Source organism: Dermochelys coriacea, chromosome 10 (genome assembly GCF_009764565.3).
Source record: "Dermochelys coriacea isolate rDerCor1 chromosome 10, rDerCor1.pri.v4, whole genome shotgun sequence".
In the NCBI taxonomy this organism is placed as follows: domain Eukaryota; kingdom Metazoa; phylum Chordata; order Testudines; family Dermochelyidae; genus Dermochelys; species Dermochelys coriacea.
In genome coordinates this window covers 39,077,725-39,093,233 of record NC_050077.1, presented here as the reverse complement: position 1 = coordinate 39,093,233, position 15,509 = coordinate 39,077,725, and the positions used below count along the sequence as shown (strand labels likewise).

The following is a 15,509-nucleotide window of genomic DNA, read 5'->3' as shown; positions in this document are numbered from 1 at the left end:
ATGTCTGTAGATGCAGGTGGAAGAGAGGGGAAGAGCATGGCAAACATCTCTCCCTTTTTATCATGTCCTTCCTTCCCTCTTGGCTTTGCCCCTCACTCCTCCTTTCAGAGTCAGGTGAGCATTACCTCATTGCAGTTCCAAACTGACCAAAGGAAGGGGGGGTTGACTCCCTCGAGAGTCTAACAGATTCTTTTGTTGCTGCCTAGGCCAGGATCCTTTGTTCCTGTGAGGCTGGGCTGGGTTTGTCCCATACCTGCCCGGGTGAGGTGTGAACTACCTCTCTGCTCTTGGAGAGTTTTTGCATCATGAGCCTTCCTAAGATACCCAACATGACCAACTTTACATTGAATACCAAATAATCATTTTATAAAGATGAACATGGGGGTGTAGCATGTTCCTCCGAGATGCAGAGCGTCACACTCCTGTATTGTGTGTCACTGCTATGCTGTGCTTAAAGCCCTGAGTGGTTCCATGGCGGAAACAAAGATCTTGTTTTCTTCTTTGGCATGGGCTATCTCTATCCAGATGGTGGGAATTGGGTCTTCAGATGTGAATCTCGACAAGTACCGCCACACATTCTGTAGTCTGCTGGGCAAGGATGAAGACAGCTGGGGACTCTCATACACAGGTAATACAGGGTAAGGAGAGGGACTGCTGCCTTTCGAGTTCATGGGGAAGGCTCATGGATATGAAGAAACCTAATCCTAGTAATTGTGGAAGTGCTCTGAGTGATGGGAATAAGACTGAAATGGTCACCTGGACTGTGAATCTGCTCTGATATCCCTAATGGACTTGGACTGAAACTGCTGCCCATAGCCAGCTTTCCATTTGGGCAGTGGAGAGAATCAATGCATATTGCCGGTGTTGCTGTTTTCCCATCAGGATTGTCTCCGTCATTTAAAATCTCTCTTTAAATACAGTGAAGTAACTTCCTTAGCCGGATACATAGACTGACCTAAAGGCTGAATGTTGTCCATGCCCCACCTCCTCTGTAGATAACAGCATAAAACCACCACTCCTCCCCCCCCCCCCCCAAAAAAAAGTGTCTCCACCTGAAAAAGGAGTGAAGGAAATCTAATCTCTGTTGTTCTGTATTTGCTCCATGGCTGAGACTGCCAATAAGGTTCCCTCCCCACCGCCTTGGTGAGAACACCTAACTTATTTCCCTTAGACTGTCACACCACAGAGGGGCAACAACTTTCAGTCTTTAACACATTTGGCCTATACTTGACCATGGGTCTAGAGGCAAGAGTATATTCCACCATTGGCTGTCTCCTGAGCTGCCAAAGACCCTTCACGTGCTCTGGGATGGGGGGCAGCAAAATGGTGGTCATGGGGAAATCTAGGGTTTTTTAATTAAATGGCTGACTCCTTCAGTCTATACAAAATAGGAAGAGATTGTGGAAGATGGGATGGATCTAAAGAGTGTAGGATTGCTTCTTAATCTGCTGTCTGTCTGTCTGTCTAAGGATTACTCCACCACAGGGGAGATAAAATGAACTTCTCCTCAAGGTTTGGCCAAGGCTCCATCATTGGGGTTCATTTGGACATGTGGCATGGAACTCTCACTTTCTTCAAAAACAGGAAATGCATAGGTAAGAGTTGGGACAAAGTGGGCATCATCCAGCCAAACCCACCCTTAAGCACAACAAAGTGATAGGACAAAACATCCAGGGAGGGAGGGGTGTATGAATTATGGAACATTGACCGTTTGGGTGGCTCTTCAGCTTGTTGCTGCCTCTTGAAAGTCTCAGTGCCGTCTGTTTTGAAGTTGGGGATAGTTAGTGGGCTTCTGTAAATGGCAAACTATAGGAAGATTAAGTGCATAAAGCAGAGTGTCTCTAAAACAACTATTCACTTCTTCAACAGGCCTGCCTTCAAATATCTTCTGCTTTCCAGATCTCTATCCATATGTTTGTAGACCCCACATTTAGGTGGGAGAAGGGGTGATAGTTCAGATCACAGATACCTAGAAACTGTATCCCTGCATTATAGGTAATTACCTAATTGTGCCCTTGCCTATGACTAACACCACCTCCTTGATTTTATTTCCTCCCAGGAGTTGCAGCTACCAAACTGCAGAACAAGAAATTCTTCCCCATGGTGTGCTCCACTGCAGCCAAAAGCAGCATGAAGGTGATCCGCTCATGCACCAGCTACACATCGCTCCAGTACCTCTGTTGTTACCGCCTCCGCCAGCTGTTGCCCAACTATGTGGATACGCTGGAAGTGCTGCCATTGCCCCCAGGTCTTAAGCAAGTTCTACACAACAAACTAGGCTGGGTGCTGAGTATGAACTGTAGCACATTGAAGCCTTCCACTTCTTCTTCCTCCTTGTCGGGAAGCGACTCAGATAGCTCCTGCGGCTCGGATGCAGAGGCATGCCAAAGGAAGAGATGCAGGAGGACGTAAGTTATTTTCAAACAAACTGCCTTGTGGGGTGGTTTCCTTCTCTATCTCTGAGGGTGATCCAGGCCAGACACCTCTTCATGGGGACACCAACTTCTAATCAAGTTTGCAAAGACTTCTACCCGCTTGAAATCTTTTAAGCTACACAATCAGCCACTTGCATTGAAAACCTATCCCAACTGAGGAGAGAGTGACTTCTTTGAAATAGGCAGCCCAGATAACCTACAGCAAAATTTTCTAGCCTCATTCTCCTACTCAGTACCACCATCACTAGCTGATCTCTAGGGAGTAGACTGTTCCAGGAGAGATGCAAGTTTTCAAACCGGCTTCCTGGCTTCAAAATGTGCGTCTCTTCTAGCAGGCTTTATGATCCAATAAATGACTTGACTCCCATCTAAAGACAAAGCCAGTTACTACTCCACCCTTCTCCTAACTGTTATGTGTTGGTTTGGCATCTGCAATGAAGGCATCAGGTCACTGGGACATGATCTAGAACAGCAGTGTTTCGAGAGTGTTTCGGCTGCTACTCTGAAACCAGTGTTTCGAGAGAGGCTCTTAAAATTGCATCTATATGCTTTACTGTTGGCACTGTTGTGAATGAGGTGGTTACTTGCTAGAGCGGATCTGTAAATGATCTCATTTGAGTCCTGTGACTTCTTTAACTGCTTTGCATGTTGGGTACTACTACTTTTCCTGTATCAAAGACTATTAACTGGTAATAAACATACTGTTTACTTTAACTGCCCATGAAGGTATGAGCCAAAGTGTGGCTCTCAAGAATATTGAAAGTATCATAATGAATCTTTGAAGGGCTATTAAACCTCATTCTTCAGGATTTAAGCCAATCTCTATTAGAACCAGGAGGAGACTGTAACAGGTTGGATTTCCCCCCCTTTCGGGATGCCACTGAATGTGCTGGGGTCCCATTGAGGCCGCCTGTCCTACCAGCCTAGGTTTCCATTGCACTGTGTTGCTGTGATGGGCTCTCAAGCCCCTTAACTACAAAAGGTAAATTTTTAAGTGATTATAAGGGTTAGCAAACGGATCAAAGCAGGTTACTGAGCAACTCAAAACATGCAAACTAGTCTTAATAAAATAGTAATTTCTCACTGTAAATATTGCTGTATGTAGGTTGCAGAGTTTCTTGAAGGTAAACGACACTGTTTGCAGCTTAAATCTCCAGGTGTACCCTTCAGAGGCTTGCCTTTTTCTGCCTGGGTCCTAGTCCTTCTCCCCTAATCAGTCCTTAGGTGTTTACAGCAGTCATCCTATGAAGCAGGACTCAGTGAAGAACCAGCAACCATGATTAACACATGCTCCAGCCTTAAATAGAATTTACATATTGTGGGAATCTTTTGTTTCCCAGGCTGATCCCCACGTGCCCTCTTAATGGAAAAACTCTAAAAGTCCAAGATGGGGGTCTAGTACCAGGTGCCACAATGTGACCCTGTAGTGTCAAAGCAGCAACCCAGGAACCTTTGCAGGAAGGCAGGATTAATTAGTATCTTCAAAGTCTTATTGTTCTTCCTCATGGCCCATTCAGGCTGAGTGTATACTGTCTGGTGAGCATTCCCCAAGTCCACACACAGTTGTGATTGTTACATAGTCAATATTCCTAACTTCAGATACAGAAATGATACATGCACACAAATTGGATAATCAGCAAATCCTAACCTTTCCAATTATACCTTACATGACCTATCTTCCATAAAACATCTTAGTTATGCCATATTCATATAATCATTTTTATGAAGAATGAGGTGTAGTGTCATAAAGATGTATTGGAGGCAGATTATCTCACATCTGCCTTGTAAGGTTCTTGCTTTTTCCTCTGAAGTATCTAGTACTGGCCATTGTCAGACAGGATACTGGATTAGATAGATCTCAAGGCTGATACACTATGGTAGTTAGGTGCACCTTTTATGCAAGATGAGGAGAAAGGAGGGATCTGACTTGCTGCCTCCTCTATTAATCAAATTAATAACTGAGACTCTGGTTTTATTGCCCCAAAGAATGGATGAATAATGTAGGGCTCCTAGTAAGTCGGACAGGGGGATCCACATAGCTCTCACTTGATCTATTAGTGTGACAGGCCTGGTATCAGGCACCTGATTTGAAACTCAACACAACTTTATCAGCAGTAATTTTGCATAATCATCATGCAAAATTTGCAAGCTGACTGTAGCAGGCCAGAAAGTATGTTCCTCTTCTGGGTATCAGAAAGAAATACTCCTGGATTAGGGACTGACAAGGGGCTGGATCTTTTGTCAGAAAATAATCCACATGTGGCCTGAAACTGTTCCCACTGACCTTCAGTCAGGGAAGAACCTATTTCTCAGCTCAGAAGTGACCCTGATCTATAAGACTTTAAACATCAGTGAGGAAAAAGTGTACTGTTACCTTGTAACTATAGGCACCATCTTGATAACTAGCAAGTCAGGACACAAAGTGGTGGGAACAGGTTATTGAACATGTAACAGATACACATGGTAAAACATCAGGCATGTCCTGTAACAGTACCATGCCTAGAGTTGTAAGGACTGACTGGCTCAGGGTACTAAGATAACAAAGCCAATCTCAATTAGGGTGCTAAATTGAAATAGAAATAAGTGGTTCTCTTCTGCTGTCTAATGCTTATGCTCCCTGTGGCAAAGTAACATCAGACCTGCCACAAGGCTGGGGCAAGTGAACTCTTTTCCCCTCCAACCAAACATGGGGAGGCACAGTGCCAGGAAAAACTTGCGTGCTCCTCCTTCCTCTTGTGCCTGTTTGTGAGAGCTGTGGAGCCTGCTGTCTTCATTATCCACAATCTCACATGCCAGCAGGAAATGAACTCCCTCTCATTCCCAGCCTCTCCTCAGAGGGAGCTGAGTTAGCAAATGACTTCTGGTTAAGGTTCTTCCTCTTGCAAAGCTCTAATCTTACCCCTGAAGTAGCTAGATGCAGGTGATTTGGAAGACTCTTGTCTGAACTGGCGCTATCATGAAGGAGTTTACATGCATATGGTGGAGGCTGAGACCTTCAGCTTTCAATATCAACTGTGCTGAACTAAGTCTGGAAAGCACTACAGAGTGCCCTTTAACGTTCTAAGAACAGCTGTGGGAGGAAACGAAGTACCCACATGTCCACAGTGATGCTCCTTTAAAAGTTCCCATACTACCTACATGCATTCTCTGTGATGAGCCCAATACCATCCAATGTGATGAAATCGTTATGGGAACTGGACTTGCTTTTCCAGTCACGGAACCTGGAACATCTGTTAGATGAGAAGCTTAACGACTTGCTCGCCTATATTAGGACACATTATTGTGGTTGAACAAAGAATTTCTTTGGCAACACAATGACCTGACTGGCTGGTTTACTTAAATTAGTTTATTGGAAGAATGTATCACCATGGAATAGCCATTGATAACAAGGATTTCTATGCATCTACTGTCCCTTCCTAGTTTCCCTCCTCCAAGTAAGTGAGCAATGCTATCTGGAGACCCACTGAAGCAAGAGGGGATTCTCATTTCAACATGGAGACCCAAAGGTAAAGAGCTAGGGCCTTATTTTCAGAAACATTCAAAACCCACAGATCCTAGAGTCAAGGAGAGCTGGGACTACCAAGCACCTACCAAAATTCAAACACAAGTGGTCAAAGTTTAGGAACCCAATGAGAGGCCATTTTTAAAGCTTTTGACCTTAACATCTCTGGGATGGGAGGCAAGAGAATAATACACACTCCCTTTTTGTTCAAGAGTTTTCTCTAGCTAGTTTGGCATTGACTGGGCTGGGGAGCCCAGCTATCCAAGTGCAGATGATTTTACTGATTTTAGTGTGGTCCGCTCTCTCTCAGCTAAGCTACTCCCCTCTAGGGAGTCAAGACCACGGGTTAATTCTCCGCCCCCCAGCCTTCCCTACCTGGGCCTCTATACAGTTTTGCCCCTAACCGCCCTAAGGTGACTAGGTGTCCGGTTTTCAACTGGAACACCCGGTCAAAAAGGGATCCTGATGGCTCCTGTCAGCATTGCTGACCAGGTCATTGATTGTGCAGTTGGCGGTGCCATGCAGCAGGGCTGGGAGGCTCCCTGCTAGCCTCTGCGCCACACAGCTCCCGGAAAGAAGCTAGCATGTCCCCCCTCTGGCTCCTACATGTAGGGGCAGCCAGGAAGTACTGCATGCTGACCCCATGCCAAGCACCGCCCCCCGCAGCTCCCATTGGCTGTGATTCCCGGCCAATGGGAGCTGCAGGGGTGGCGTCCGCAAATGGAGCAGCACGCAGAACTACCTGGCCTCACCACCACGTAGGAGCCAGAGGGGGGACATACCGCTGCTTCTGGGAGCTGCTTGAAGTAAGTGCCAGCGGGAGCCTGCCTGGTGAAAATGAGCGAGTGAGTGAGGGTGGGGATAGTGAGCGACGGAGGGAGGGGGAACGGAGTGAGCGGGGAGTAGGGGCCTTGGAGAAGGGGTGGGGCATGGGCAGGGCCTCTGAGGAGGGGCAGGGCCGGGCGGGGAGGCAAGGACATTCAGTTTTGTGCGAGTAGAAAGTTGTCAACCTTACTCCCTAGTTCACCAACACACTAGGATCTTCCCCGCCCTCTCACAACCCTGCACCCCCCAGAGACCCATTCCCCCATGCCCTGCATCCTGGCCACACTCACCGACCCTGCTGGGAGGCGACTCTGTCTGCTGGGCTGAGCCGGCAACGCAGCCAGGACTGGTCCCGGGGTGGGGAATCACTCCGTCCCTGTGGGAGTGGTGTGATCAGCCAGGACAGGGCCTGTCCCTGCTGGGCCCCCCCAGGACATACTTGCCTGGAGGGGTCCAGCCAATCCCCTCAGACTTTCTCACACACACACACACACACACACACACACACACACGCAGCTGAGACTGGCCAGGCTTCTGCACCAGTCCCAAGCGGCTCAGGTCCAGGGAGACAGGTGGGGCCCCGCAGGTGGTGGGAAGCAGAGACCTCTGCCAGGGGGCCGAGAAGCTGGCGCGTGGGGCCAGGGGGCAGAGAGGAGCTCTCGGCCAGCAGGCAGGCAGGCCCAGAGGAGCAAGTAGTGGGGGGGAGCCAGTGAGGTCTCGGGATGCAGCGCAAGTGGAGCAGGCCGGGGCCCCTTCTGGGCACAGGCCCGGTTCCATGGAGCCAGTGGTGCCATTTAAACCTGGCACTGGGCTTGGGGAAGGGTATGCTGCTGCTATGGCTACTGCCACAACAGGCTGACTGTTAAACTGCTGGATTTGTCTCTTCCACGGCTCTTGCAGTCCTGTCCTGTCCTTCTCCACCCATATGCCGCTGCACCAGCCCCCTTCAGTGCAGAAGGGGAATAGTTGGGTCTCTAGCTGTTTGCTGCAGGAAGAGATGCAAGGATAGGATACGCAGTGGTGCACGTTTGGGAGATCACATCTTTCCTGCAGCCTCTGTAATAGAGTTTCTGGCTAGTCCACCTCTGTTCCTCCAGGACCAGCATTTTTCCTCCATTAGCTCACAACCCTTTCCATCTTCAGAATGGTCCCCTCCCTCTGGCTGCTAAGAGGGCATGTCCTACTGTCATCTAACTTTCCTCATCAGCTCTTATTTCTGAGCCTATACCTCTTATCCCACAATCATCTAGATGGCAGAGCACAGTGTACTGAGTGTGTGAATGGCAATGGAGGAGGGGAAAGAGCCAAATAACCGTACAGAGAAAGTCATGAAATGAACATTCCTACATCCAGTCTATTCTGGATACCCTGACAGGAGACAACTTGGGTTCCCCCACCCCCTCCACATGTTGCCCTTTGAAACATCATGGCACTGAGTTCAAGGTGTAAGGCTTTCTCTATAAGGATCTGCCACGGGAGCAGCATCAACCCTGCTCCCACAGTGCGTCAGAGTCACAACCAGAACAAAGAGTGATGCTGATGTTCTGGGCTTGGGATTCGGTTGAGAGTTGAGAGCACCTGCCTGGGTGACACAAACTTACTTGTATCGCATTTTGCTATTGTCTTGGTCAGCGCAGAAACATGCTGGCTCAACTCATGCCATGTGTCCAGGAACCAGACCTCAATGTTAGCCAGAGCTGTAGCACCATCAGCCCCTGGAGGAGAATTAAAATGAGCAAAACATGCAAGACACAGAGGAAAGCGATCCCAAGCTGAGAGCAGGCTTGTGCATACCAGCCACAGGCACCTCAACACACCTCACCAAAGGCACTCACCCTGCTCAGACTTCCAGCTCGCAGGGGTCAGCCTCTTAGAGGCCCCTCTCTGACCCTGACAGAGAGGAGCAAGGAACGAAAACATACATCTGGGCAGAACAAGGCCCTCCACCAGCTTATGCTGGAAGGGATGGGCTAAGTGCATTATCTCTGTTTACACAGCACAGCAGTAAAGCCTGCTCATCCCCTCTTAGTTCCCAGTGAGTCATAACCCACTCCAGGGCATGGAATTCATTTCAAGGGACACTGACAAGGTTTTGTGAGGAACCTTCTTATTATAAGTCTCTTATTAGACAAGAATGTACTTGGTCACCAAGACACTTATAAACCCATTCTGTGACCATGGTTTCCACAGGGCACACCAAGAAGTGGGTGTGCAGTTAAGACCCCACCTACCCTTTGGTTGCTTGGTCTGTTTAGATTGTATGCTCTCTAGGACAGGAACTGTATGCATCCGATGAAGTGAGCTGTAGCTCATGAAAGCTTGTGCTCAAATAAATTTGTTAGTCTCTAAGGTGCCACAAGTACTCCTTTTCTTTTTTTAGGGCAGGAACTGACTCTTGCTCTGTATATGTACAGGGTTCAATGGGGCTCTGATCCCCGCTGGGGCCTGGAGGTGGTAATGGAAGAGTCACAAACTCCAATCACAAAATATCTTGCTAGGCACTGTATTATCTGAGCCTTCACCTCAATAAAATGGCACAGATGCAAAGAACTACCGCAAGGGTCATCACAGAGTCAACATTTGCCAACAATTACCACAGCTATCTCCAATTGTAAGTACTGGAAAAAGATTTTGGTTGTCTTAGATACAAGCATGCTATAATCACTAGCAAATGCTGGCTTTTTGACAGCGACCACTATAAGCAAGACAGATGAATGCTGACTTCGGCTTCATTACAGAAATGGCTGGGGAGTAGGGGAAAATATGTCTGTGATGTTGCACTCCATATGATTATATGAAAATATGCTAATGAGTGTGAATATAATGCAACTGAAATATGCTTCATGCGAAAGGTATAATTACAAATCTATAATCTACTGAGTGTGATATCTGAAACTAGAAATATAAATTATAACTCTAAGGTCCTATTTATTTGCGCATAAGCTTTCGTGAGCTACAGCTCACTTCATCGGATGCATTTGGTGGAAAAAACCAAAACCAAAAAACCCAAATTTTTCCACCAAATGCATCCGATGAAGTGAGCTGTAGCTCACGAAAGCTTATGCGCAAATACATTTGTTAGTCTCTAAGGTGCCACAAGTACTCCCTTTCTTTTTGCGAATACAGACTAACACGGCTGCTACTCTGAAATCTAAGGTCCTATTGTAATTATGCAAAGTGTGGGCCATTAATGGTGGTTTGGAATCTTGATGGCTCCCATCAGCTAGGACAATTGGTTGTAAATGGCTCTGCTTACTTGTAAGCCGAAGAATGAAGGCTTGGAGTCTCACAGGACAGGTGACCATGTCACCTAGTACTGAAATCCATCTTAAACCTGGTGCTTTTCCATTTAGGAGAGGTGGAGACCCAGAGTTGGGTCGTCCCTAGACTTTGTGGTGCCCTATGCAGCCCTCCTGCGGCGGGGGGGGGGGGTGTTTGGCCCCAGGCCTCCGTGGGGGGGGGCGCTGCGCCCAAGGTCTGTGCGGGGCAGGAGCAGGCTTGGGGGGCAGGGGGGAACCTCCCCCCAGCATAAGCCGGAGGAGGCTGGGGTCAGGTCACTCTACTTCCCACCGCCCGGTGAATACAGGGTGTGCCTGACCCCTGCTGCAATCCCCCGGGACGTAGCTCAGGGGAAGGGGTGGAGTGGGGGCGGAGCTGGGGCAGAGCAGTGGTGGAAAGAGGCGGGGCGGGGACAGAACCGGTACTATGCGGAAGGGGTGGAGTGGGCACAGGGCAGGAGTGGGGGCATCTTTCCTGGCTGTTCAGCCGGCCACGGGATCAGGCTGGCTACTGGAGCAGCACGCAGCTGCGTAGGGCACCAGGCAATTTGGGGCAAATTTCCTGGTGCCCTACAGAGCTACAGAGTGTGCATATGGGTAAGGGCAGACAATTTGAGTTTACCCTGTATAAGCTTTATACAGAGTAAAACAGATTCATTTGGGGTTTGGATCCCACTGGGATGTGGGTGTCTGGGTCCTGGAGACAGGAACACTTCTTAAGCTGTTTTCAGTTAAGTCTGCAGTTTTGGGGCATGTGGTTCAGACCCTGGGTCTGTGTTGGAGCAGACTGGCATATCTGGCTCAACAAGGCCGGGTTCTGGAAGTCCAAATTGGCAGAGAAAATGGGCTCAGAGGTAGTCTCAGCACATCAGACGACAGTCCCAAGGGGGTTTCTGTGATTGAACCCGTCACAATGTCTATCAGAGGAAAGGACACAAGCAGTGGGGAAAAAATACTTCCTCCTCACCCGCATGGGAATGATGGCCAGTGTTCACCGCTGCTTCCTCCCTCCACCGTTCATCCAAACGCAAAACTCGCTAGCCCACACTCCATATCTGGGCACTCTGCATCTTTGTCCCGGCTGCCCACATCGCCAGCAGACCAACTGTCCTGGGCGACTAGGGGCTCCCTTAATCTCCTTTCTTTTCTCAGGGTTTCTTCCCCAGTCCAGGTCCTGGCCTGTTCAACCCTCCTTTCAAGGAACATCTGCCTCTGCATATTCCTTGGTCAATTTGACAGCAGCCTCTACCATATTTGGCTGATGCCACTGGACCCAGACTTGCATATTTTCTGGGAGGCCCTTCACAGATTGTTCAAGAAGCACCCTGTCCATCATTTCTCCCACCATCTGGGTGTCCGGCCTCAACCACCACAAGGCCCAGTCCGTAAGCTTCCAGGCAAAAGCTCAGAGCCGCAAACCCCCTGTCCACCACGCCGTCCGAAACTTCTGTCTGTACTTTTCCACAGACAGTCCCATCCAGTCTAGGATGGCTGCCTTTACCGCATCGTAATCTTTGGCCTGTTCATCACTTAAGGCCATCTAGGCAGCCTGCGCCTCACTGGCCATATAGGGGGCCAGTCTTAGGACCCAGGTTGCCTTGTCCTATTGGGTGCTCATGGCCACCCACTCGAACATACAGAGGAAGGGTCATTGGCGGGGCCCATCTTACAGAGCCCCAAACCTGGTGCAGGGCTGCCATCACCTCCAGGGGGACTGACCCATTGGTGCAGGAGCTGCGGCTGTACACTGGCCTACTCCCGGACGAAACCCTGGAATTTCTTCTTTTGTTCGGCCTGCAAGGCAAGTAGGACCTGCAGCTCTGCCTGGTGGGATTGCTGGAAGGCCTGCAGGGTTTTCTGAAGCTCTTCTTGCTGTTTAGCTAGTCACCGCACGGTTCCCTCCATCCTTGGGTAGCCATGCGCTGGCAGTGGTTTTGGATCCTGGATGAGCCCCCACGTGCAATGGGGGCACGCTGTGCCCTTCTGGTTCAGCCCTTCTCCTCCTCTTCTCAGAGGCTCAGGGAAACTTCAGGCTAGTGCAACACCTGTGCTCTTTATTTGTGATCAAGTCCCCAAGACTAGTTTCCACCTGTATACAGGCTTTTTACAACAGCTTGGCCTACCACAAGGCTGGCCAGCAACAGACTAGGAGACTCCCACCTCCCTCTGAGCCAGACATTCCCCCCCTAGTCTCTGCCCCCCCTGCCTCTCCACTTCCTCCTAGCCTTATAGCTCCTGCTAACAAGGCTGGCAGGTGTGGTCAGTTACCACGCAAGCATCAAGTTATCTACCCAGCCCCAGATCAATCCTCCTGATTGGGGCCGGGGTGGCAGGGGCTGATTAAGGCCTCTCTAGCAACACTCTGCCACACCTAGCCATTAGGCATTGGGCTGAGCCTGACAATTCCTTTCACACAGGCCACTGCACAGCCTTGTGGAGGGGGTGGCCTCCACCAACCTGGGCTAGATCTTGAGCCAGCATCCTAGGGCTCAGAAGCTCCAAATCCTCACTACCAATCTCCTGAGTATCCCTGTTATGCTATACAAAGCACATGAGATTTTTTTATAGGGGAGAAGGCAAAACGCTGCATTTATTGAGATTATAGCAGTTAGCATATGCTTTTCAGTCTCACACACACACACACACACACACACACACACACACACACACAGAGTACTGCCAATCAATGTTTATAGTTACCAGTCTGGAGTCTAGATTAATCAAGTGGCCAGCCAGATTGGTCACAGAGGGGAACCGGGCTCTGTAGGTCATGATCCAATGCTGCGGGAGTAGTGGCAAGACGAACCCAAAGTCCCATGACAAAGCACCCTGTTCTTATAGTCTTTTTTGTTGTTGGATTTTGGTGTGTCGGTCTGTGACTGATTACTCTTTAATCGGTATTATCTTCTGATGTTAACATTCCAAAGCACCTCCGAGAGGGCCATTCTGTTCTTTTGATTTAATTAATTGTTTTGTCTTTAAGGGTGCCAGCCTCCACCTCAGGGTCATCAATCTGCCTTCCCTCAATCATGGATGTGCATTGATTGTTCTTTGGTGTCGATAAGTCTGTTAAATTTCTTCACTCCTCCTCCCTTGACCCTCTGGCTCCGACAACGGCCTTCACAATGGTCTTATCTTTTTCTGATGCATGCATTCCTCATTCACACATACAGTCTTTTACAGAGACCTTTGAGAATACAAACAGCAGTATTTTATATCGAGTGAAAAGACATTGTAAATTAAACCTTGCTAAATTTTATAACCAAAACAATTCACATTGAGGCCCAGGCCTTCAACGTTCCTCTAATCTACTTAACATAGATACAATACAGGATCCTGTCTCTTATTAACTAAACACTACAACAAAAAACTTAAAGGGCCCAATTTGTAAAGGGTATGGGAAACAGAATCCCATAGTCCCAGAGGGTCATTCCTTTCTGCTATTCAAAAAGTGTGACTGGCAGGATGAAATCAAATTAAACATTTATTCTCATAGTACAATTATAAAATCCTGCTCCTACATATCCCCCTTTAGACCCTTCAAGAACAATTTTTTAGTGGGTCATATTTTTATATAATTGTTTTATAGCCACATATTGAGAGGCAATTTGAGCTTGCAGTTGCAATTTAACAAACTTTTTTTTTATTTAGCAACACATACATAACATTTTAATTAAGCAAATGCAGGATAATACCAATACAATTAGCAATGGATGAAGCATGATTGATAGTATGCCTTTAGAGGTGGGAGACCAACCTGTAAAAACATCATACCAGTAAGCTCCCTTTTAGCATTAGCAATTTTAATTGTATTTTTATTTGTATGTGTTATTTGGAGAACTTGCTTTTTTGCATATTTTTGTTTTTTTTTTTAAAAAGTGCATTACTTTGGCTTTTAAAAGCAGATGAGATATGGAGAAATTAACCAATTAATCATGGTACTTTGGGCTTTTTTAGCTTAGGAAGGTAATAAGTGTGGTTCTTAGTGTATAAAATGCTTGCATTGCATCTACACTTATTTACCAGTGGCTGGCTAATGCTGTCATTCTCCCGAAATATTATTTCCCAGGATACAACACATACAGATTGTCCATTATATACCACACGGGTTATATTTTTTAGTTTATTTTAGACACGTGCCTAGCGATGTGTCCCTACTGCATGGTTCTATGATGGTAGGCAGGGAGAGGCATACCCATTTGCGAGGGTCCCACTCTATACACTGTTGTGTGTTTAATAATATTTTCTTTTTTTCCAGCCCACTGCCCCATAATGCGCGGTAACCAGAAAGATCCCATGGCCAATTTCAGTAGCGGACTGACTTTTTATAGCTTTGCCTCCACAGATTGTTGATGGGCAATTTTAACAATAATTTTTTCTAGTAACAATTCAGGCTTAACCTTACTGGAGACATCCAGTATGAATGCATCCGATGAAGTGAGCTATAGCTCACGAAAGCTTATGCTCAAATAAATTTGTTAGTCTCTAAGGTGCCACAAGTACTCCTTTTCTTTTTGCGAATACAGACTAACACGGCTGCTACTCTGAAACTTGGAGACATACTGTATTTATTTATGTTTATATGTATTAAATAAAGATTTTTGTTGTTGTTTTAAAAGGTGTTCCAGTACTTTTAATGTTTTCTGATATTACCCAGAACATTTCATGTTCGATTGATGCTAAACTGAGAATCTGCATTTCAGTGCATCCCATGGCTAAGGCAGTTTTATTTTCAAACTTTAGCTGTTTCTGTGATGTTCATAAGGTGAACCCTAAGTCCCACTTCCCCATCCCAGGCATAAATACTGTACTGGTATTTCCTAGTGGCCTCAGAATTTGATTTGTATTTTTATTGTATGATTTTAGAATTATAGAATATCAGGTTGGAAGGGACCTCAGGAGGTCATCTAGTCCAACCCCCTACTCAAAGCAGGACCAATCCCCAACTAAACCATCCCAGCCAGCGCTTTGTCAAGCCTGACCTTAAAAACTTCTAAGGAAGAAAATTCCATCACCTCCCTAGGTAACGCATTCCAGTGTTTCACCACCCTCCTAGTGAAAATGTTTTTCCTAATATCCAACCTAAACCTCCCCCACTACAACTTGAGACCATTACTCCTTGTTCTGTCATCTGCTACCACTGAGAACAGTCTAGATCCATCCTCTTTGAATCCCCCTTTCAGGTAGTTGAAAGCAGCTATCAGATCTCCCCTCATTCTTTTCTTCCGCAGACTAAACGATCCCAGTTTCCTCAGCCCTCCTTATAAGTCATGTGTTCCAGTCCCCTAATCATTTTTGTTGCCCTCCACTGGACGTTTTCCAATTTTTCCACATCCTTCTTATAGTGTGGGGCCCAAAACTGGACACAGTACTCCAGATGAGGCCTCACCAATGTCGAATAGAGGGGAACAATCACGTCCCTCGATCTGCTGGCAATGCCCCTATTTATACAGCCCAAAATGCCATTGG

The 15,509-nt window shown here is 47.3% G+C and overlaps 1 protein-coding gene across 3 annotated transcripts in view; it reads left to right on the top strand.

Moving 5' to 3' along the window:
- SPSB3 (splA/ryanodine receptor domain and SOCS box containing 3) overlaps window positions 1-14,542 on the top strand; it is a 28,286-nt gene extending 13,744 nt beyond the window's left edge. Inside the window, exons 5-8 of one of the 3 annotated variants that reach the window (XM_043494385.1) lie at window positions 526-628; window positions 1,470-1,595; window positions 2,060-2,408; window positions 14,299-14,542. In XM_043494385.1, coding sequence (XP_043350320.1) covers window positions 526-628; window positions 1,470-1,595; window positions 2,060-2,408; window positions 14,299-14,323 — 603 coding nt within the window. In that variant the 3' untranslated portion in view covers window positions 14,324-14,542. Of the gene's footprint in view, window positions 1-525; window positions 629-1,469; window positions 1,596-2,059; window positions 2,409-9,176; window positions 9,681-14,298 lie in introns of those variants that run through there. The other 2 variants (XM_043494384.1, XM_038417874.2) reach the window with 2 other exon arrangements.
- The last annotated feature ends 967 nt before the right edge of the window (window positions 14,543-15,509 follow it).